This window comes from Rhodnius prolixus, unplaced genomic scaffold (genome assembly GCF_049639745.1).
Source record: "Rhodnius prolixus isolate KJV_2025 unplaced genomic scaffold, Rpr scaffold_3, whole genome shotgun sequence".
Lineage (NCBI taxonomy): Eukaryota > Metazoa > Arthropoda > Insecta > Hemiptera > Reduviidae > Rhodnius > Rhodnius prolixus.
Genome location: NW_027411603.1, coordinates 40,504,521 through 40,526,558, shown reverse-complemented (window position 1 = coordinate 40,526,558; position 22,038 = coordinate 40,504,521). Strand labels below are relative to the sequence as shown.

The following is a 22,038-nucleotide window of genomic DNA, read 5'->3' as shown; positions in this document are numbered from 1 at the left end:
AAAATTATTTTGGAGTCTGCTAAATAAATAGCAATTTTTATCTACTTTAAAAAATAATCGCGAAACAGTTTACTTTGCTCCCATTTCTTTACAAGGTCTAGAAACTTCATTTTGAGTTTATAGTACAGAAAAACATGGCAGAACTTCCACGTGTTGGTTAAGACTTGATAAGAAGCTTTCTGTAAAGCACCAAAAACAATTTATGGCTATCAATGAGGAGTATCAATTCGCGTTCTCTACACCACAAGGTTGGAACATCAAACATCCCGCAGCCACAATCTAAACCCTCCAAAATTCTGATAAAGTCTGAAATGGCAGGTTTCAAGGAGAAACCATCTTCATATATCGAATTCATCTTATCCCATCAAAATACCACTTTTATCCAAACGTCTACAGTTATACGTTGAAGTTTGCCCCATGCCTTGACAATTAATGTAAGGAAATAGATATTTGATCTATAGTGTACTTTCGAAAAGAATATCTTAGCACACCAATCTTTCCATTCATTAATTTTCAAATTTAATGAAAAGAATATATTTATTTCAGACAGTAATTTTATAGCTTTAGATATGAGATTAAAAATAACCTATGAAGTTAAATATAATTGAATATTTGAAATGAAAAACGACGAACTAGACTGATAAAATAATTTCAATCGCCACATATATAAATAAGAAATTTTAGTTATACGAGTATAGTAGAAAACAACATTGCATTTCTCTCAACTCACCACTGGAAAGTATTAACCTAATAAACGATCTCTGTTAGAAAACAGGACTAATGACCTAATGTCGAGAAGGCTCTTGATATTAGAAAAATTATCATTCATTCCAGACTTCAGTTGTAGCTTTTAGTCCTTACTAACTATCGCAAGAGATTTGCTGGATTTCAAACAAATAAATGGTACTTATAAAAATAATTTATACTAATAGTATGCAATATTAACGAATCTGACTTTAAATAATTCTTCTTATTTTTTCTCGCTCTTTCTCTAGAATAATTTATGCGTAAAGACCGTTAAATTTTATTAAAATTTTAGCTTTAAATATATTTCAGCAAATTTCTTTTTACTAAAAAATATGAAGCAAACCTATCGAAACTGCATTCATCTTAGCATAGCATAAGCAATGCAGTTCTAATTAAAAATTAAGCAATAAGTAATAATTGTGCGGACATTAAACTGGAGTACCAAAACTGGCATCACCAAAACCATCCACATAACTGTTAGCAACAGTATCTGAGTAATAAATTTTCTGTTTATCGTTTCTTTGTGATTCTGATTTATTTAGAAAATAATGCTGCGACTGACTATTTGGTATATTTATATTATTTTTACTCTGATCATTACTTGTTTTACCATCAACTTCACTTTCTTGCTCCTTCCAAACACCACTAGGAGTTAAAGTCCGAAATATTTTTTGCAATGTTGTCACACCAATATGTAATGGACTAATTGGTTCTTGTTTTTTAACTGGTGATGAATTATCAATATTTGTTGATTTCTTTTCAATAGATTCTTCTTGATTTTCAGACATATGCGGGCTACTGGTATAACTGCTTTCTGATGCATCTCTGAAACAATTCATTAAAATTTAGAAATTTTGCTTTAAATAAAAAAGAGCTTGTGGGATAAAGTAAAAATATAAAAATATACCAAACTTTTTAAGCATTCCAATACTAATATAAAGGATCGATAGAGGCACCATTCGATTTACTTACAAATATACTGTGCGTTCTCATAGCTGAAAAAAAAAGAAGCTAACCCTAAGGATTAGCTCCACAAATCCCAACAAAGGCGACTTCCTGCTGTCAGGAGTCAGAGCATCCGTTAATATCTTTACAGAGATTTCCTACTCAGTAAAAAAACAAAAGAATAAAAAATAAATACTGACGCAGTAAATCTCCTTAACAGTTACAGGGCACATCTATAAAACCGAACATGTTCTGGCCGTAACCTTATTCAGTTTAGGCTTGTCACGCAAAAGTTAACGCAATGTAAAGTTGGAATTGCGTCAGTTAATATAACGAAGATGAAATAAAAGGTAAAATGTATCTGAAATATATACATAAACAACAATTTACTTGATGCAGACTTAACCAGGTTTCATCTATTATAGGATTTTATGACAATTTTTCTTACAACATATGGAACCCAGAACTGTACTTTCGGTTTCTACTCGAAGATCAGCGGAGTTATTCTGTCGAACATGTAATATTATTAAATCGCCTACAATCTTAAATCAACCCCAAGAGAAAATTTTCCCTTCCAACTGGTAATCCGTAAACTCAAATTCTATGCACTTAAACTTCAGTTTCATCATGTTAACTTCGGGTAACGATTGGAATAAATACTAATAATTAATCCTCACAGAACAATCCTAAAATAAAAATAAAAACAAATATGACACTATTTGTTTTACTCACCTCACGGAAGATTCAGGAGTACGTGGCGCAGTAGGAGTTAGTTCTTTGTTGTAACCATTTTGGTAACTGTTAACAACGCGACTTCCATCATTAAAGAAACCATATCTGAAAAGTTAACGTAAGTATTTTCAAATAGTTATAACAACTTTTATATTTGAAAAAGTGAGAGTAAATTTATAAACTTAATAATAAAGTCACAAACCCAGCGAGTTTGTAAAACAAAAACAAAAAATTAAGGCTCTTGCTGCTTAAATTGTGTTTGTCTGGTGTATATAATATATGAATATAAATATATTCAAGAATTTTACAACTGATTAACTTAGTAAAATAGAAGAAAGGTACATAAAGTACGAGTATGTGCTTGGCCAGCATACACTTACTGGCTTGATTTCGTAAAATGTGGATCCTGCGATGACAGCCGTTATAGGCTTTTTAAGGTGTTAAAAAACTACCTCTCAGAAAGCACTCAAGATGGTAATGCGGCCAGCAAAAACACAGTTGCCTTGGAAGGTTCGTAGGAAGTATGGCAGTTGAGAAGACTTGGATAAATGGATTTACATGAAAGGATAGATATGGTATTCATATTGTGATTGTTCCTATTTAAATTTTTACTCATTCGTTAATTAATTTGAAGATTTTACTTTTTAACATTTAATTTTTTAACAGAAGTTTTTTTTATTTTTTTTTTGCTTTGGTCAAACCTTTACTACAGCCTTAACTGCAATTAAACAAGTAATACTAACATAAAATGAACATAATACAGTTGAAAATTTTACTACCTTAACTGAGTTAAGTCAGAATCATCTTCAGTTTCATCTTGCCCAACATATTTCACTTTGAGTTTTACTTCTCCAACTTGATTGCTTAAAATTTTGACAGCATCATTATGACTTACCTAATAAGTAAACAGATTTCATGAAACTGAAGAAATGATTTTAAGACATTTTTTAGAAATCGTAATATAATAATGAAAATATGTACAATTTTAATATTTTAGTATGATCTCAAATAGACGAGGTTACGTATAATGGTAATTTTACTTTTATTCTGTACATTTTTAAGAAATTATTAGGTTCTTATACCTGAGTAAGATCAATTCCATTAACGCTAAGAATCGCATCACCTACATAAAGCTGTTCTGTGCCTCCACCGGGTTCTAGTTCAGATATTAATATTGGCACACCGTGCTCTCTTCCACCCTAATTAACAAACAAGTATACTTATCATTAGTTAATAAAAACAAATTTTAACTTTGTCTTGAAAAATACAAGTAAAATAAACATAAATAAAAAAATAAACGCGACAGCACAACTCTAGCCTACAGAAGTAGGAAGTGCAATTACTCCAATCATACATCGATAACTAATGATGTAATTGTTTACAGTTTTTCACTTTTTTTTTCTTTTTTGCTTTTTAGGTTTCCACGATTTGCACAGCTACTGTGCACTTAGTTTTAACTGTTTAGGGTACAGGTAACTCCATTTGTTACCACACATGAACTTTCACAATTATCACGATTGTATAGAATTCTTTTCATACAAATTTTAATGAGTGGTTCTCTGAAAACAACAAGTTTCCTTAAAAATTCTTTCCAAGAATTAGTAGTAACAAAAGCACAAGAAAACTGTAGTAACAGAAAGTTATGTTATTGTTATTGCAGACTTTCAATTTTACCTTATCCACTATTTCGGTGAAATATTTCGCAGTACATAGGCATTCCTTATTTCATTATTATTATTATTTTTTTTTAAAACAATTAGTTGTAATGGCCTAATTTCTCCGGTAATATTATGATTATCTATTTTGATGATTATCACATTATGAATTATTATTATGATGAAACATGGAGAGATACACATCCTAAATTGACGAATATAGATTATTATTATTATTTGTTCACCATCTACTTAGTATTGATGGGTGATCTTTGTCGTAATCATACAGAAACACAATACTACTTATATTTCTCTTTTAACTAACGTTCATAGGAGAAGCTAATAAACAGCTTTTCAGGGATTTTCAGAAGGTCTTTTTGCCTTCACAAATGAGACAATGGCCGCTACAAGTGGCTCTGGCCACTGGTGACAATATAATAAAAATCCTCGAATTTTACATATTTGTTTTTGCAGCAAAATTAATCTTGGAATATGATGGGTTCACATTAACAAATCTGTACATTTCTTTTATTTTCAAAATTAATAATATGTTACAGTTTTTTAAAACCTATCAATGCCACACATTTTTCTATTTAGTAAAACCTCCTACTCGTTTTACAGCTGGTCACCAACATAACCAGCAATACGTTGAAGAAAATTTAATAACAGGTAACTGCTAAATTAAATTTATTTAATAAAATAAAAAAGAAATACTAAAAAAAGTGATTCACTGATGACTCATGAATATGTGAAGTACTCGTAGTATGAGTGATAAAACGACATTCTTGCGAGTATATTAAACTTACGGGAACTGAATTTCTAATTTCTATTTACACGATGAACTCAATATGTTTTTCTGGTATAAATACAAACATACTTACAGTAATAGATATTCCAAGACCAATAGAATCATTATCCCTTTTTAATACAACTGTTCTGGGAGTATTAAAAATATCTACACAAGGCGTTCTAGCGTCATTCTGCCTTACAGCTCTCACCTATTCATACCAATAATATTTAGTGTGGAAACAGAAATTAGGTAAATTAGATGCTCAAAAATGAGTTAATATAAATCTTACCACTGTTTTTTGCCTCTGAACCAATATTTCAGCTTCTAACTGGGCCCATAGTCTATCCCTAACAGCTGCAACCATATCCGTACGGCCAACTAATTGTAACTGCTGAATTCTAAAACAGTATTTACCAACAAATAAATAAATGATTCTCGAATAAATAAATTATAAAACTAAATGATAATCACCTGCCGGCTAACTCTTTGTCCAAATATCTGGCAGATAATCTAGCACCGCACACTTCTGCTTGTAATGTAGCGATGGTTGCTCTCAGCGATTCGTTTTCTATTTCTAATCTTTTCTTCCAATTTTCAAGATGCCTTATAAGTTTATCTATATTGACTCCTGCAATAATAGTACAACATTAATAATACTAGACTCAAAAAGCGAATATCAGTTGGCTGTCCTTCGATTTCTCTCCATAGGGATCTATAAAGGTGGTGAACAGCGTTACCTATAACAAGATAACCTTTTCAGAAGGTTCTTTAATGAGCTGATAAAGCACCGGGCGCCAATGACTTTAGTTATTGACCCGCCTTAAATGAAAATGGTAATAAATGTAATTCTACAATTTTATAATTTGAATTTCTAGTTACAAATATAAGTATGAATAAGATACACATTTACCAGAATGTGCAGCACGGTGTGTAGGTGATCTTTCAGCCAAAGCTTTATTTAAACTGGTAGCGATATTTGTTCCTTCCTCTTTGTTTTTCTGTTGTAATTGAGACTTATGTACTTGTACTAAAACTTTGTGCAATTCTTCAGTCAATTCATCATTACGAGTTTCTAAATCGACTAAACACGATCGCATATCTACAAGTTCAGCCTGGAAAAGTCGCAATATTAAGTATTAATAATTAACAATATGTTTGCAGATAATAACATAGTACTGTTCTAGCGCTGAATGGTTTAGCAAGTTTAGCAGTTAGGGCTTACGAACCTCCATGTTAAGGAGGCCTTCTGGATTAATTATTTTATTTTCACTATTACTATTTTTGTTAGTTTTAAAATTAATTCAATTTGAATTGGTATTTATGTTTATTATTTTATTTTAAATTAATTATTAGATGTTTGACTTTTAAAAGTTTCTAGGACATTTAATTAAATAAATAATTTTCATTGCTTTTTTTAGTAAACTTTTATTTTAATTCTGTTCTAACTGATCTTTGTTCACCTAAGGTGAACAAACTCATCTGATACTAGAAGAGAATTCAACCTTCAGTTACTTTAGCTCTAGTCAGTACGGGGACCTTCTCTGCGGAACCATTTTTTTTAGATAATTACAAATCTGAAACGGTTTAAATTTAAGGGAAATAATTTGTCGAATAGAATCAAGGATATTATGCAGCAGTGCAATTCCAAGTACTTATACTTAAAAATATAAATACCAATTTTCAATAATAAATTAAATTTCTTTTTTACAACATTCTTAGAGTAAAGTGGAAAAAAATCCAGAAAATAGGAAATGAACAATGAAAAATTCTTTTCAATTGAATCAACATGAACTATGAGAATCATACAATAAAAATCTTCGTATAGGCATTATCAGCCAGATATCTAATATGACTCTATATCACAGTCTTCTAAGAACTGCAATGGATGTTAAACTAATGTACCTTTAATTTTTTTTATATTTCCCAACAACATTAGGCGTTTTAATATTTCAATCTCAGGACACATTTAATGAAGAACACTTCATACTTAATAATTATGTAAAAATTAATACTCAAATCAAGTAAAAACGTAAAAGTTCATCACTCTATACGCAGAAGAGATAAAAATAAAAATGCCCACAATTTCCGGTGGTAACCAATTAACTGCAGACCTTGAAGAATAGTTTTTTATATATACATATTTATAATGCTTTCATTAACAACAACTTCATCACTTGTTCCTTTCTTTTTGTTACTTTCATTTTAGTAAATTCCGTTTCATACGCCAAATAACTAATCATTCATTACAACTAGAGAATATAATGAAGCACTTGATGAGCACAATGAGCTCTTAAAAAAAAAATGAATCTACAAAAATGAAATACTTGAAAATAGAATTTCGAAAAGAGGCTCCTCCATACTGCAAAAAAAGTGAAAATGAAATAAAATTAAAAACAACTTAATGTAAAACAAATTATATAAAATTATCATAAATCCTGTTCCTTAAATAATTAAAGCATTTTGAGTTGCACAACCTATAAACACCAGTTGGGTGGATATTGTTGGACAAAATGCACTAAACTCTTTGAAACAAACATACATCATGTTTTAATGAATAGAAAAACACAAATCTAAAAATTGAAATAGTTCAAAGTATAACATAAAAGTTGTGGGGAATCCACAATTTCTAATTTATTTTTTTATTACTATTATTATTAAATATTTATTCATTTATATGGAATCTAAAGATGTACATATAAAGATGAAGAAAGATAGGTATGTAGAGGGGAGAAATGATGATAAGAAGAAGGGGGACCTGCACCACTTGGGTGGGCCTAGACATCCAGTCCGCATCTTGGAACTCATTACTAAATAGTAAGTACCATACACTCGTCAATGGCTAGTTATCTCTTCCTACTATCTAATTTAGATGTGTACATAAGAAAAACAAATATTGAGTAAGAGTTAAGCTCTATCACTTCAGAATAACAATCATCTTTGACAAAAGAAACATTCTCTTATTGCAGCTAAAATTTTATAAAAATATCAAAAATAGTTAAATTTAAAGCAAAATATAACGATATATTTCTACGAAGAACCACTAGTTAATTTATTTCAAACTAAAAACTAACAGCAATATCTTATTTAAGTGTTGTGAATTTATTTTCGATCAAAACGAATTATTTTTTTTAATTTAATAAATTTTTAATAAGAAACGTGGTTGAAGAATAAAACAAGCAAAACTAAATATTCCCGCAATGAAAAGAATGTTAATGAGTTAGGCAGTGAAAGGAGCTTTTTTTGTTCCTAACATCTTGCCATTATAAGCTGATTAAACATTGCGACTAATTTGTAGTATTTATAAAACCCAAATGTAGTAGTAAAAGTTACCAACTTAAAAAAATTAAGGCCATCGATTTTAAGGAATAGCATTTGCATAATTTCATTTTCTATCGTAAACGATAACCTTTTAGCCTTCATCTTATAAGATAATAGAATTTTTCAAAAATTAAAAACAATAATAGACGAATTATTTGAAATTTACATAATTTTTTAATAAAATTTTCTTTTAAATAAATTTAATACTGAAATGTCAATTCAAATCTTGCTACTAATAACTCTTCTTTTTTTTCAGATGTTTATAACAAAAAGATAGACATGGTTTTACAATGGATCTACTGAAGCTGACAGAGCTCTTTATTACAATTTTATTAACTACTTCAAATTGTCATACAATTAGTCCGATATCAACAAATAATAAATGGTTTCCAAGAGATTTAACTTCAGATCAGGTAAATAGATAAATAATTTTAATTCTCTTGTCTCTCATTTTACGGCAATTGTTTTCATAGAGTGAATCACTTAAGACATAAGTATTCAATATTGCAAAGGTATTTAATTGTGTTTAATGATTATTGTTCTAATAATTCACTCCATGAAAAAATATCTAAGAACTTATTGAGCGAAAACATTTTTTACTAACAAAAATTAATTTTATACGATTAATTTATACGTTGAAACCTGGCGAAGTTCTTCATTACCATTTTTTTTAACTATTAATAATAAATTGTGCAAAGAGCAGTAGCCAGTTTTCATTATTTGTATTACTACTATTTGTATTACTATTATTTGTATTATTTGAATGTTACTCAAACAGTAAGGGGTATTTGCTTCTTTTCTTAGACAAACTACGGAGGAGATGTTATGTGCACAATAGTCGATTCTCAGTTTACCCTTTTCTGTATCAGTCGGAAACCAGCTTCGGGAATATAAAGTTCCTTTCCAGTATATAGATAAGGAGATACGAGTAGTTTAGTTTCAGTCATAAATAAGCCAAACCAAATTTTTGTATAGATCTGTTTCTTTAAAATTCATCTTCATTGAATTCGCCATTATAATGCTATGATTTTTTACTGATTCGAATTTATAATTGTAAAATAACTTAATGATACACAACGGTAATTAGAAGTCTAACAAAATAGGTGTTTACTTTACTTGAGTTACTTTAATTTTACACAAATTTAAGTAGTTATAAATTGAAATAAGAACTTTCCTTTATCCAATAGTAATGTTTACTACAAACTTTCTGATTTCAGGGCCTGCATTCCCTCCTGGGTAGTATTGATGACAAATTAAGAATAATAGATAGTGTCCGGTTTAGTATAAACAGAATAGAAACAACAATGGCCAGAATGTCTAGTAAAGTTGAATCTATAGAATCACAATTATCTACAGTGCAGACTTCAATGCATATAAAAATGAGAGAAGTATATGAGGTATCTTGAAAAGGAAATATTAAAGGAGAAGCGTTCAATGTATTTTTCCCCCAAATTTGGGTGTTAAGAGTACTCAGTTTAATTATTTTATTTTATTTGAAAGGTATTACTAAAACATGATTTTCAAAGGGAACAAATGATTCACAAATGTGAAGCCAGTCATACCAGATTATTTCATAAGATTAATTTATTGGAATCCCGTATGGAAGATTCATTCCATAAACTACAGGCATGTCTAATAAATTTATTATATATTAGGAAATAATTATATATATTTTTTTTTAAATCTGAAATAGCTGTTAGAAAACTAAAATGCAAATAGAATTAGAAAATTGTGTAAACTTATAATTAATTAAACTGGTAAGATTACATTTACTGAAATAGAACTTAAACGCTATACATCAAAAATAGATTCATGGCTGCTTTGATCGCCACTTGTAACAACATTCGAAATAAATGAACTAAATGCCAATCTGTTCCATGTTTAAACTGGCCAGTTTTCTAAAAAACTATCTCCAAAGTTAGATGAAAATACGATATTTTCCTTATATTTTTATTTTACTTTTCTGTAAACTGTAATCTAAATTCTTTCACTGAAATTTATTTATTAAGGTTGATTAGTTCAAGAAATATATGCTGATGAAATATATAACAATATGATCAAACTATAACACAATATAAATGTTTTTTTTTTTTAAATTGGTTTCAATCATTTTCACGTTTTAGTAAATAAAAATAATAATCAATTCATTTTTGTTAAAATAAAGGGTAATTCCGAAATAAATTTAGGAAAACTTGGCAATAAACAGAATGATATAATCAACAAAATTGTAGACATTAATTCCAGTGTCCATATCTTAACATCTCATAATTTAAAAGTAGAAGATAAAATTAATAATACTCAAAAAGAAATTCTACAACATATCAAGGTGACATAATACACATTATTTAACTTCCATTTATCAATTATAAACTTGAATGCATAAAAAATATGATTATCTATTTATTAATTGTTTTTTTTGCAGACTTCTCAACAACAATTAGCAAGAAAAGAACATGTGGATATAATTGACAATAAACTCAGTGGTTTACATAGTCTTTTAAATAAATCCGAAGTTATATGGACCCAGAATGATAGTCCAAAAGCGATAAACTTGGAACAAGAACAAATTGTAAATAATATAAAAACAGAATTAAGATCTGAAGCTCAAAAAATTGGCAATAAGGTTAAATTTTTAGAATCATAAAAGAGAACATAATTTCTTATTTCTTGATAATACAACAATAGAATGTTCTAAAAACTGTTTTTTAGGTTAGTAATATGTATAATGATATGTGGAAAAAAATTTCTCTATTGGAAAACCTACTAAAAGAAAGTATTATCCAAACTAATCTAACTCAGAAGAATCTACAAGATGAATTTCAACAAATTGTTAAAGATCAAACAGACAATGATAGTAAGCTAACAATAATGCCTTTTTACAAACAAAACCAAAAATATCTAAACTCCATTGGAACAATAGTTCTCTTTAATATATCCTCTTTTCATAATTTTCACTAAATTCAGAAAAAAATTTTAAATGTAAAAAAAAAAAAACCTAGAGATCAAATTTAAATATTAAGAAGAAAAATAGCTACAAAAAAAATAACGTATAATCGTTTTTTAGTACTAGAGGCATTTTATGACATATTTTACTTTTAAACCTTACTTTCAACTTTATGGGACACTTTCGGAAATTCTGAAGATCAACTGGAGATTTGGTTGCCTTAGCAATTATTTCTCGAGCCTAAGAGAATGTGAGATAATAATAGATAATTTAAAAAAGTCCACCATAAATTATGTCCGGGTTTGTTACAATTTTCTTAAACAATAATGCTCTATAGCATATCAGAATAATTTGAACGAAAAACATATCTCATATTATCTCGGATTTTTATTAAATTTAATGTAGTCTCTTTAATATTTTAGGATATACCTAATAATTTCAGGATACCGAAGGGATGAGAATCTAGAGAAAGAAGTTTGGGAAGAGATAATTCATTAAACTTGGTTAAACCTCTTCAATTTCTCAATAAAATTTGAAATCTGTGAAGTCCAGTTGTGTGATATTTTCTTAAGCTTTAAATATTAAGATCTTATACCAGAATAAGGCTTTTAATTTGATTTAATGCTTAGATCGCACTAAATTGCTTTTGGTACACTGGAAAATTAATGAATTAAATTTATCCAATTACCGTCCTAAAACAAATTATTCTATTTACAATAAAAAAAATGTCGTTTATTTCGAACCACTTTTAGTTTCAAAAACAAAGAACAAGAAGTAAATAGAAAAAAATCACTAAGACCTCTCAATATTTTGAACTTTATCATTTCAATATTAATTATTACATTAATTTAATTTCTTATTATTGCAGGATTTCAGGATTTTGTTGTCGACAATTTGTATAACGAAATTCAAAAGAATTTTAATAATTTACACCACAGGTTTGAAAATAATTTTCAATCCTTATTTTCGGCACAAAGTGGGGCATATCAAAAATTGTATGAAGATCAATTTGAATATGAGACAGAAATAGAAAAAATATTAGAAAAAATTCTTTACACATTTATCAACAAGTTTGTAAAAATCTTTGTAAAGTGCAAATGCTATCTCTCAGTTATAAAGAATACCTGAAACTAAGCATTTTCTTTATCTGAAGTATTTTCTCACATATTATTATCTCAAACCAAATTGTATTATTTCTAATTACAGAACCAACAGTCTTAGCAAAGAAAATACAGATTTAATGGAAGCATTAAAAGGACATAACAGTCAAATAATAAGAACAATAACAGAAGCTAAAAATATGATTATCACTTTAGCCGAAGAAAACAGTCATGACCATAAGAATTTGGATTATTCGATTCGTGAAGTAATCAAAAGAGCAGAACAAGTTGCAGAAAGTGTTGAAGTAGGTTTTTTTTTTTATAATGGTATATCGATTGATATACAAAATAACATTGCGATTTATTAAAACTTGTATAAAATTATTACGAATATATAAAAAATATATTTTGCAAAAAAAAAAAGATCGCCTTTAGAACTCGAAATAGACTTGAAGCACTAAATATCGGTACTTTAATATGATTCAATGAATTGACATACCAATGGTTTTCAATATCGGAAGTGCAACTACCCTTAACACCCGATTTCGTTAGAATGTACTGTAGCGAAGTTATTTTAAACAAAGTAGCCTTATATCTAATTAAGCTCCTCCACAGATTAACAAAAATTAGGGAAATGAATAAAACTTTTTTATAACTGACTGACAAACAAAAAAACGTTTTTTGGACAAATGACTTTTTTGGTAAGAAAGTCTTGCAGTTTTATAAGGTGTGACTAATAATTTTGTAGATTCAAAATAAGTTTACTGTGTTTAAAATTGCTATTTTTGGGGGTTTTGTCAGAGCAAAAAATGGTCGTACTAGTCATTAAAATAAAGATATTTTAATAAATCTTTTAAAAAAAAAAATATATGTAGTTTAGTAATAACTTTATATTTTAAAAGTCTTAAGTTAATTCATATATTATTTTTAAGGAATTGCAAGATCAGTTAGAAGAGATTAATGAAACCAGATTTGATTCCATCTTCGCAAATATTACACAAATAACTGATAAGATTGCACCAAATGCAAGGAACCACGACATTAAGACCGAAGAAACTGATATGAGTAACCCTAATAAAACTATAAATGCTATAGAAGCAAACTACAGTAATGGAGTCTTAAAAATAATAACAGATGATGTAGACCAAAAAATTGATAAAGAGGAAACAATTAAAAGTTTGGAAGTAAATAATAACGGCAACACTAACATTTCAAAGTCATATAACATCGAGGAATTAGTATACTTAAATAAAGCACTTAGTACATCAAAATTAACAGGTATAATAAGTTCACCCAAAATAAACCAAAAAAATAAGATTGAAAACATCACCGTTGTGTCTAATAAATCCATATTCGGTAAAGATGAAGATGACAGTCCAGTAAACGTAAAAAAAACTGAAATGACTAACAAAACGTTTTCTAGTGTAGATGAAAATATAGAAACTAAATTTCTTATTTCTTATATAAATTTCATTAAAGGACACATAACAAAAGAAGAATTCCTTCAAGAGAGCTTTCCTGAGAAATCTTTTCATAGCATTCATGAAATGTTAATTTACATGAAACCTTTAAATATTGTGCGAAATGAATTTTTAAAAGAACTAGATAAATCTGATCGAGATGAAAGTGAATCTGAGATTATTGGGCGAAAGGATACATTTTTTGAGTATGCAGATTCGTCTGATGATTAATAGCTTAATACTCAAATATGTGGAAAAACCTTTTTGTTATTTCAAATAAAAAAATAGTTTGTAAAAAAGGAGATATTTATTACTACCAAATTTTACCTACTTTTTTTTGTATTTAAGTAAAAACAAAAAAAAAAGTTACATTTTCAAATTTAGGCACTTGCCTAATAGAAAAAAGTTACCAAAAAACTGTATTTTTTAATAAATTAAATATGTTCTATAATTTGATTCTTTTTTTAATGCCATTAAGACTGATCTTAAACCAAGTTAGATTTTACCTTCTTCTTAAAAAAAAAGAACTCTTCTTTGATTTTAAGGTTTAACTTAAAAATAATAAATTTGTAAAAATATTTTTAAAAGAACTAAATAAATAATTTATTTAATATTATGACTAAATGAATTTGGACGTCCTAAATCGCTTCAAAAAAAAAAAAAAAAATAACTTTCAAGTTTAGTTTTACTAATATTCATAATCATTCTTAAAAAGCCAATACTATTTGGAACCACTAGAGAATCAAAATAAAGAAGTGTTATAAATTTTAGTTAATTTAACGAAAAGGATTAACAAATCACTTTTCCTCCATTAAAATAATAATTTTACAAGAGCCTGATCATCATTAATCCTACAAATTGAGATGACCCCACTGACTGAGAACCTCCGTTTTGGATGCAAAATTTCCCTGTTACCATCTTCTAACAAAAATTTGATTGTTACTCATTTTCAACTGACTATATAAATTAACTGGTTTCAAAAGCCTGCGTTTAGAGGCACGGTTGCTGATTGTAGCAGATAAGCTAATTGTTGAAAAGTTTCAAGTTGTTTGTGGCTTAGCAGATGAGAACGGCGCTCAACAACTTAGTAAAAGCACTGAATTCGTGACAGATGTATAGGAGAAGTTGGCTTGAGTCTTTGTAGAACTGGAAAGGTTATGCTGGTACAGTATAGGCGAAGAAAGAGGTCCGCGTAGTCTTAGAAGAGCCTAAAGATGAAGAAGGGCGTCGAAAGCCAAGGAATGAGATAGTTGTGAGAATCTATGAGTAAGTCAAGAGTTTGCAACGGCTATAGAGCTAACTCAAACCAATACCTTACAAATCGTACCTCACTAATTATTCATTTATTATAATCATATGAAAAATCTGATTTGGAATACAAACCACTTCAGGCGTAGACCACATATTACGCTAGAGTGCCCACTTAGTAAGTTCCCCGACATATTTCAGAATATATCTGGAATATATTCGGTGACGCTTTCCTTTAAAGTAAGCAAGAGTAGCGTGAGTCGGAATCAAAGATGAAGTTAAATTCTTTACACCAAACTGATTAATCAATCTCTGATAATGGATGAAAATCCAAAAACCTGTTAGGGATTAAAAAAAAAAAGAGTGCTCGCGTGCAGGAAAACAAGCTACTTAATTATGGTTAAACAATAGAGATCAGATATTTAATTAATACCCTCAACCGCAATTCTTATTACCATTAATGACAAAGAAAAATTTTGCTTCTTACGCACCAAATCTACAATGCAAATCCATGATGAAGTGCTACTTCAATGCTTCTTTAAATAATAATGAACCTATAGCAAACAAATTACAGAATAAAATAAAGTTAACACTTACTTCAACTTTAGCATTGTTTTGGAATATTGTTTGTGCTTTGTGGGTAAGTTGTGCAAAACAGGAACTAAGGGTAGACATTTTCTGCCTTGCAGCATACACCATTTCAGGCTCATCGCTATCTAATTCACCTGAAAAAAAAACAGAAGTACGATTATTTAGAATGTCAGCAGAACTGCAAAATGCCTTTTTAAAGAACCTTTCTTGATAATGCCAGATATTTAGAGATAAGGGAGCTAAAGTCTAGTTTGAAAGACCCCTTCGGTTAGGTTGCTACATTCTTCACTAATATGTTTAATTTTTGTGCAATTAAGTTTCCAAAAAGCTGATGTACAAAAATAATGATCCATTTATATTTGACAAGTTTTTCTATAAATGAAAGACGCTTCGCTGCAGATGGAAGCATACTACAGTCACTGGTATGAAATTTAAGAATTTTTATCCAGAACATTTCTCATGTAGCACACGTCCGTTACATATCTGCACTGATGAAGGCAGCCATTCTTTCCGAATAGGATAAAAAGGAAGACGATTTTTTAAGATGAAACAGATTTCGAAACATAATAGAAAACAGAAAGGTCAATAAGTAAGCAACACACATACATAAAAAACATTGTCCATTGTATTCGTTTACTAATTAAACATTATTTTGAATGATCTACAATGGTAGTTAAGGTTTTTTCATTGGCATCCGGGGCACCCTCTCTGATCAAGACAAAACTGTCCATCACCAAACTATGTACGAGCGACTGAAGAGGCTCCTGAAAAATCAAAGTACAGCCTGCCTCTTCTAAGAGAACCTTATCTTCCGTGAACCGAACACTCCATTGTTCTATATCTTTCTTAACATGGAATCATTTAACTTACTTTACAGCTACAAGTTTCAAATCTAATAGAAAACAATAGTCATCTAATATTTAATTCCTCTTATAAAAAGGACACTACACTTTATAAGGCAGGAGTCGCAAAACAATTTTAAATGTTGTTATTACATCAACTTTAAAAATATTCACTTCAGAAGGGCTCTATTTGTTTGTGGAATGGTATATTCTTGAAAGAGTCAACTAATTGAGATTTATCAGGCATTTTCGAGACTTTTAGTACACGATTTTATTTCTCATTTAAGGATCTAAAAAATAATTTAGGTTTCAGTTGGAGCAAAAATGGTATTATATGGCACTAAAGCACTAGGATTATTAAAACCATTACATTAAAATTTCTTTCAGGAGACGTACATCACATCAAGCAACAAAGATAACACCAGAATTAAAGTAACGCTTTGAGTTAGTTGCAATTAACATTTACTTAAATACACTAAATGTAGGTATATGTAATTTTACTGTGAGCAGCAAAGCCCTCGATCTGACTGTACCTTTTCCATTTGTTACTTTAAAGACAATTTTTAAAATCATTGTAAAACTAATCCTAAAATAATTTACCTATGGTTTAATCCTGCGATTAACTTTTTATAGTTAATAGTAAGTATGGCTAAACTTACATAAATCAATTTACAATAAATTTTCACTCTTTTTTAACTGGGGCCTCATGTTTTATGATACCTATAAGTACCCTCTCACTCCGGTACAACTCGTAAGTGAATAAACCGAAAACAACTCATTTAGATAATCTAATAAATAAATTACTAATCGGTACACTCACTTTTCTATATAAAAGTCGTTTTACCTCTGGAAATGAAGTAATAGGAAGCAAAATAATACCGTAACTTCACGGAATGAAGTAAAGCTAAAAATTCGTCGTTCTTTGAAAGTAAAAACTACATTTACTCACCTATCAAAATATCAAGATCGACGTAAGCTTTATCAAATTCCTTTTCTAATAAATCTAGCCAACGAAAACTCATAGCTGTTACTGCCATGTTGAAATGTCAAATCAAATCAGACACGAAGGTTATTATAAAATGTCCCTTGAATATATATGTTATATATAACTGTATATATTTATAAAGTGTATTATTACAATTTTTTTGATTTTTTAGAAAATCCACTTTTCTAAATTTATAATTACTCAAAAATAAAATTTAATGACGAGATTTCAATAAAAAAATAATTGTTGACGTGTACCGGTGTAATGTATTGAGGACAGCTGGCTATTGCTTACTGCTTGGGATTGATGTTAGGTGGATTGTGTCGTATTGTCACGTTTGTGGTGTTGTCGAAATGTTAATTAAGTTTGAAACCAAGTCAGCTCGTGTTAAAGGCCTTTCTTTTCATCATAAAAGGCCATGGATTTTAGCAAGTTTACACAGTGGGGTTATACAGCTGTGGGATTATCGAATGTGCACATTATTGGATAAATTTGATGAACATGACGGTCCTGTTAGAGGGATTTGCTTTCATAAACAGCAGCCTTTGTTTGTCTCAGGTGGCGATGATTATAAAATTAAGGTATGGAATTATAAGCAAAGAAGATGTATTTTTACATTATTGGGGCATTTAGATTACATAAGAACTACCGTATTTCATCAAGAATATCCTTGGATCCTTAGTGCTTCAGATGACCAGACTATTCGTATATGGAACTGGCAGAGTCGAACATGCATATGTGTACTTACTGGCCATAATCATTACGTAATGTGCGCTCAATTTCATCCTACAGATGATATTGTTGTGTCTGCTTCTTTAGATCTTACTGTCAGAGTTTGGGATATATCGGGCCTTAGGAAGAAAAATGTTGCTCCAGGCCCTGGTGGATTGGAAGAGCATTTGAAAAATCCATCTTCCACTGATTTGTTTGGACAAGCTGATGCCGTTGTTAAGCATGTTTTGGAGGGCCATGATCGTGGCGTGAATTGGGCAATGTTCCATCCTACTTTGCCTTTAATCGTTTCAGGAGCTGATGACAGACATATTAAGCTATGGAGAATGAATGAAGCGAAGGCTTGGGAGGTAGACACATGTAGAGGACATTATAATAATGTATCTTGCGTTCTATTTCATCCAAGACAAGACCTGATTCTTTCTAATTCAGAAGACAAAAGTGTGAGAGTTTGGGATATGACCAAGAGAACATGCCTTCACACTTTTAGAAGAGAGCATGAAAGATTTTGGGTGTTATGTGCTCATCCGACTCTCAATTTGTTCGCAGCTGGTCATGATTCAGGTATGATAATTTTTAAATTAGAAAGAGAACGCCCTGCTTATGCTGTACAGGGAAATGTGTTGCTGTATGTAAAGGACAGACATATTAGAAAATTAGATTTCGCTACATCCAAAGATATCCCTATAATGCAGATAAGAGGTAGTGGTAAGATTCCTGTTTACAGCATTGGTTATAATGTAGCTGAAAATGCAGTACTGGCGTGTACCAGAAATGAAAATGTTGAAAACAGTGTATACGACTTGTACATTATGTCGAAACAATCGGATGGTCATACAGTTGAAACTCCCGATGGTAAATGTATGCCAGGAGTTACTGCAGTTTGGGTCGCACGAAATCGATTTGCAGTATTAGATAGATCTCATTCAATAGTAATCAAAAACCTAAAAAATGAAGTAACTAAAAAGGTTGTTACTCCTTCCTGTGATGAAATATTTTATGCAGGTACGGGTATGCTTTTGTTAAGAGATTCTGAAAGTGTAACTTTATTTGATGTGCAACAAAAAAGAACCTTAGCACAGACTAAAATTGCTAAGTGTCGCTATGTTGTATGGTCATCTGATATGACTCACGTGGCATTATTAGCAAAACACACTGTAACTGTATGCAATAGAAAGTTAGAGTTGTTATGTTCAATTCATGAAAATACACGTGTAAAGTCAGGCTCTTGGGATGAAAATGGGGTGTTCATTTACACTACTAGCAACCATATCAAATATGCCATTACAAATGGAGACCACGGCATTATTCGAACGCTTGATTTACCTATATATATCACCAAAGTTAAAGGTAATCAAGTTTTTTGTTTGGATAGAGAATGTCAGTCCAGAATTTTAAGCATTGACCCTACGGAATACAGATTTAAACTTGCTCTAATTAATCGGAAATATGATGAAGTATTGCACATGGTTAGAAATGCTAAACTTGTTGGGTTGTCTATCATTGCCTATTTACAACAGAAAGGATACCCCGAAGTGGCTCTTCATTTCGTGAAAGATGACAAAACACGTTTTGCCTTGGCTTTAGAATGTGGCAACATTGAAGTGGCTTTGGAAGCAGCAAGAGCTTTAGATGACAAAGCTTGTTGGGATCGCTTAGGGCAAGCTGCACTTATGCAAGGGAATCATCAAGTTGTAGAAATGTGTTATCAAAGAACAAAGAATTTTGATAAATTATCCTTCTTATATTTAATCACTGGCAATTTGGAAAAATTAAGAAAAATGACTAAAATTGCTGAAATTAGGAAGGATGTATCTGGGCAATTCCTAGGAAATTTGCTTTTAGGTGATGTTTTAGAAAGAGTCAAAATTTTGAAAAATTGTGGCCAGACAACCCTCGCTTATTTAACTGCTGCAACGCATGGATTGAACGAGGAGGCTGCGGCTTTAAAAGAAGAATGTCACGACAAGATCCCAGAGGTAGATCAAAATGCTAACCTTTTAATGCCTCCGCCACCTATTCAACAAACTGAATCTAATTGGCCTTTATTAACGGTTTCTAAAGGTATATTTGAAGGGGCAGTTATGAGTAACACTGGTGTTTCTGCTGCTGCTGCGGTTATGGAAGATGCAGGTGGTGATGGTTGGGGTGATGATGCCCAACTTGGTTTTGAAGAACAAGTTCCTGGTGATGAAGATGGCGAAGATATTGCAACGCCTGCCCAAGAAGGAGATGGATGGGATGTAGGTGATGAAGATTTAGAATTGCCACCTGACTTAGAAGTAACTCCTATGTCAGAAGAAGGCTACTTTGTACCTCCAACGAAAGGTGTTCCTCAAACTCAGGTGTGGGCAAACAATTCACAGCTGGCAGCAGACCATATGATGGCTGGTTCATTTGAAACTGCATTTCGCCTTCTTAAAGAGCAAGTTGGAGTTACAGAATTTCTACCGCTGAAATCCCTTTTTATGGCTGCATTTTCTATGTCCAGAACCTCTTACACTCCCTTGCCAGCCTTTCCATCGGTTTACGCACATCCTCATAGAAATTGGAAAGATGCTGGAGCCAAAGGGGGTCACCCCTCTTTATGGATCAAACTGAATGATTTAGTGGCTAGATTGCAACATTGTTATCAGTTAACAACTAATGGTAAATTCCCTGAGGCAATTGAGAAATTCAGGAATTTAATGTTGAGTATCTTGTTACTGATAGTTGATACTAAACAACAGATCTCAGAAGCACAACAGCTTCTTCACATTTGTCGAGAATATGTATTGGGGTTGCAGATGGAAACTAAAAGGAAAGAACTTCCTAAAAATACCTTAGAAGAACAAAAACGCATATGTGAAATGGCCGCATACTTTACTCATTGTGCTTTGCAGCCGGTTCATCAGATTCTTACTCTACGTACAGCAATTAATCTATTTTTTAAGTTAAAAAATTATAAAACGTCTGCATCGTTTGCTAGACGCATGCTGGAGTTGGGTCCAAGACCAGAAGTTGCACAACAGGCTAGAAAGATGTTACAAGCTTGTGATAAAAACCCAGTTGACGACCACCAGCTTCTGTATGATGAACATAATCCTTTTACTATATGTGGACACACTTACGTACCAATTTACAAAGGAAAGCCTGAAGAAAAATGTCCATTTTGTGGGGCGTCTTATCTTCCGCAATTCAAAGGAAAAGTTTGCACTGTTTGTACTGTCGCTGAAATAGGAGCTGATTCTATGGGGCTCAGAATAAGTCCTCTTCAATTCCGATAACTTTTGTATATAGTTTTGCTCGTTTGTAAAAAATGAGTAATTCAAATTGTATAGTGCAATTATTGTTCTTATTTATATGTTGAAAGAATACTTTTATTGTATAATTATTATTATTATTATTAGCTTAAATTACTTCATTAATTCTATATGTTGTATATTCATTAAAATTTAAATATAAAACATTTATTTCTTAAATTTTCATCTTATCCTTTACCATTTTTGATTTTTAATATAATCAAAATTTTAGATATGTTTATTAAAAAAAAATATCGATGCAAGAAAATTAAAAAAAAAAACATTTGTCATCTAATCTCCTACATAAACTATTTGGGCACAAAACTTTATTTTAAAAAAAGTATGATTTTATATTTTTTTTATCAAGGTATAACGGTAGCAAGGGGAGACACTTATCACAAAATAGATAACATAATATGAACATAAGTAAAAAATATAATTATTAATTTTAAAATAAATTACCGAGTTGTCAGGAATCGTGTAAATTAGGAAAATATACATATATTGTAGATACAAATGGATGTAGGAAACCTTATTGGACAACATGATGGAAACCCTGAGTATTAAAACAAATAGATAAACGAAATAATTGAATTGATATTTTGAAGAAGTGAAAAGGCTGGAAAATAATTAAAAAAGTGAGAACCATAGTACATATTTGTAGCCAA

The 22,038-nt window shown here is 30.4% G+C and overlaps 3 protein-coding genes across 4 annotated transcripts; 2 read left to right on the top strand and 1 right to left on the bottom strand.

The window, feature by feature from the left end:
* Positions 1 to 389: 389 nt before the first annotated feature.
* On the bottom strand, positions 390 to 17,477 carry LOC141452733 (Golgi-associated PDZ and coiled-coil motif-containing protein-like). Its single transcript, XM_074125131.1, has 10 exons — positions 17,322 to 17,477; positions 15,537 to 15,664; positions 5,780 to 5,981; positions 5,341 to 5,497; positions 5,159 to 5,267; positions 4,961 to 5,077; positions 3,507 to 3,623; positions 3,204 to 3,319; positions 2,425 to 2,529; positions 390 to 1,572 (listed from the first exon to the last, which is right to left on the bottom strand). The coding sequence occupies exons 1-10, from the start codon at positions 17,407 to 17,409 to the stop codon at positions 1,176 to 1,178; spliced, it is 1,536 nt and encodes a 511-aa protein (XP_073981232.1). The 5' UTR covers positions 17,410 to 17,477; the 3' UTR covers positions 390 to 1,175.
* Positions 7,576 to 13,990, top strand: LOC141452732 (uncharacterized). 2 transcript variants are annotated; one of them, XM_074125129.1, is made up of 10 exons: positions 7,576 to 7,683; positions 8,444 to 8,600; positions 9,405 to 9,584; positions 9,688 to 9,813; positions 10,352 to 10,513; positions 10,610 to 10,810; positions 10,897 to 11,041; positions 12,000 to 12,201; positions 12,338 to 12,536; positions 13,164 to 13,990. In XM_074125129.1, exons 2-10 carry the CDS (start codon positions 8,478 to 8,480, stop codon positions 13,920 to 13,922), a joined length of 2,097 nt encoding a protein of 698 aa, XP_073981230.1. In that variant the 5' UTR covers positions 7,576 to 7,683; positions 8,444 to 8,477; the 3' UTR covers positions 13,923 to 13,990. The 2 variants fall into 2 exon arrangements, with proteins under 2 accessions (XP_073981230.1, XP_073981231.1); XM_074125130.1 differs by having other exon boundaries at positions 7,663 to 7,766.
* Positions 17,478 to 17,617: 140 nt separating the features above from the next.
* Positions 17,618 to 21,550, top strand: alphaCOP (coatomer subunit alpha). Its single transcript, XM_074125128.1, has one exon. The coding sequence runs from the start codon at positions 17,711 to 17,713 to the stop codon at positions 21,353 to 21,355; it is 3,645 nt and encodes a 1,214-aa protein (XP_073981229.1). The 5' UTR covers positions 17,618 to 17,710; the 3' UTR covers positions 21,356 to 21,550.
* The last annotated feature ends 488 nt before the right edge of the window (positions 21,551 to 22,038 follow it).

Bases quoted from the DNA above. Each gene is read 5' to 3' on its own strand.
- LOC141452733 (XM_074125131.1), bottom strand. From the start codon at position 17,409: ATGGCAGTAACAGCTATGAGTTTTCGTTGGCTAGATTTATTAGAAAAG. The intron at 3,624-4,960 runs GTAAGTATGTTT...TTTGTTAATTAG, and splicing joins GTCTTGGAATATCTATTACT to GGTGGAAGAGAGCACGGTGT. The intron at 3,320-3,506 runs GTATAAGAACCT...TTTACTTATTAG, and splicing joins ATGGAATTGATCTTACTCAG to GTAAGTCATAATGATGCTGT.
- LOC141452732 (XM_074125129.1), top strand. From the start codon at position 8,478: ATGGATCTACTGAAGCTGACAGAGCTCTTTATTACAATTTTATTAACT. The intron at 10,811-10,896 runs GTTAAATTTTTA...ACTGTTTTTTAG, and splicing joins CTCAAAAAATTGGCAATAAG to GTTAGTAATATGTATAATGA. The intron at 12,537-13,163 runs GTAGGTTTTTTT...ATTATTTTTAAG, and splicing joins AAGTTGCAGAAAGTGTTGAA to GAATTGCAAGATCAGTTAGA.
- alphaCOP (XM_074125128.1), top strand. From the start codon at position 17,711: ATGTTAATTAAGTTTGAAACCAAGTCAGCTCGTGTTAAAGGCCTTTCT.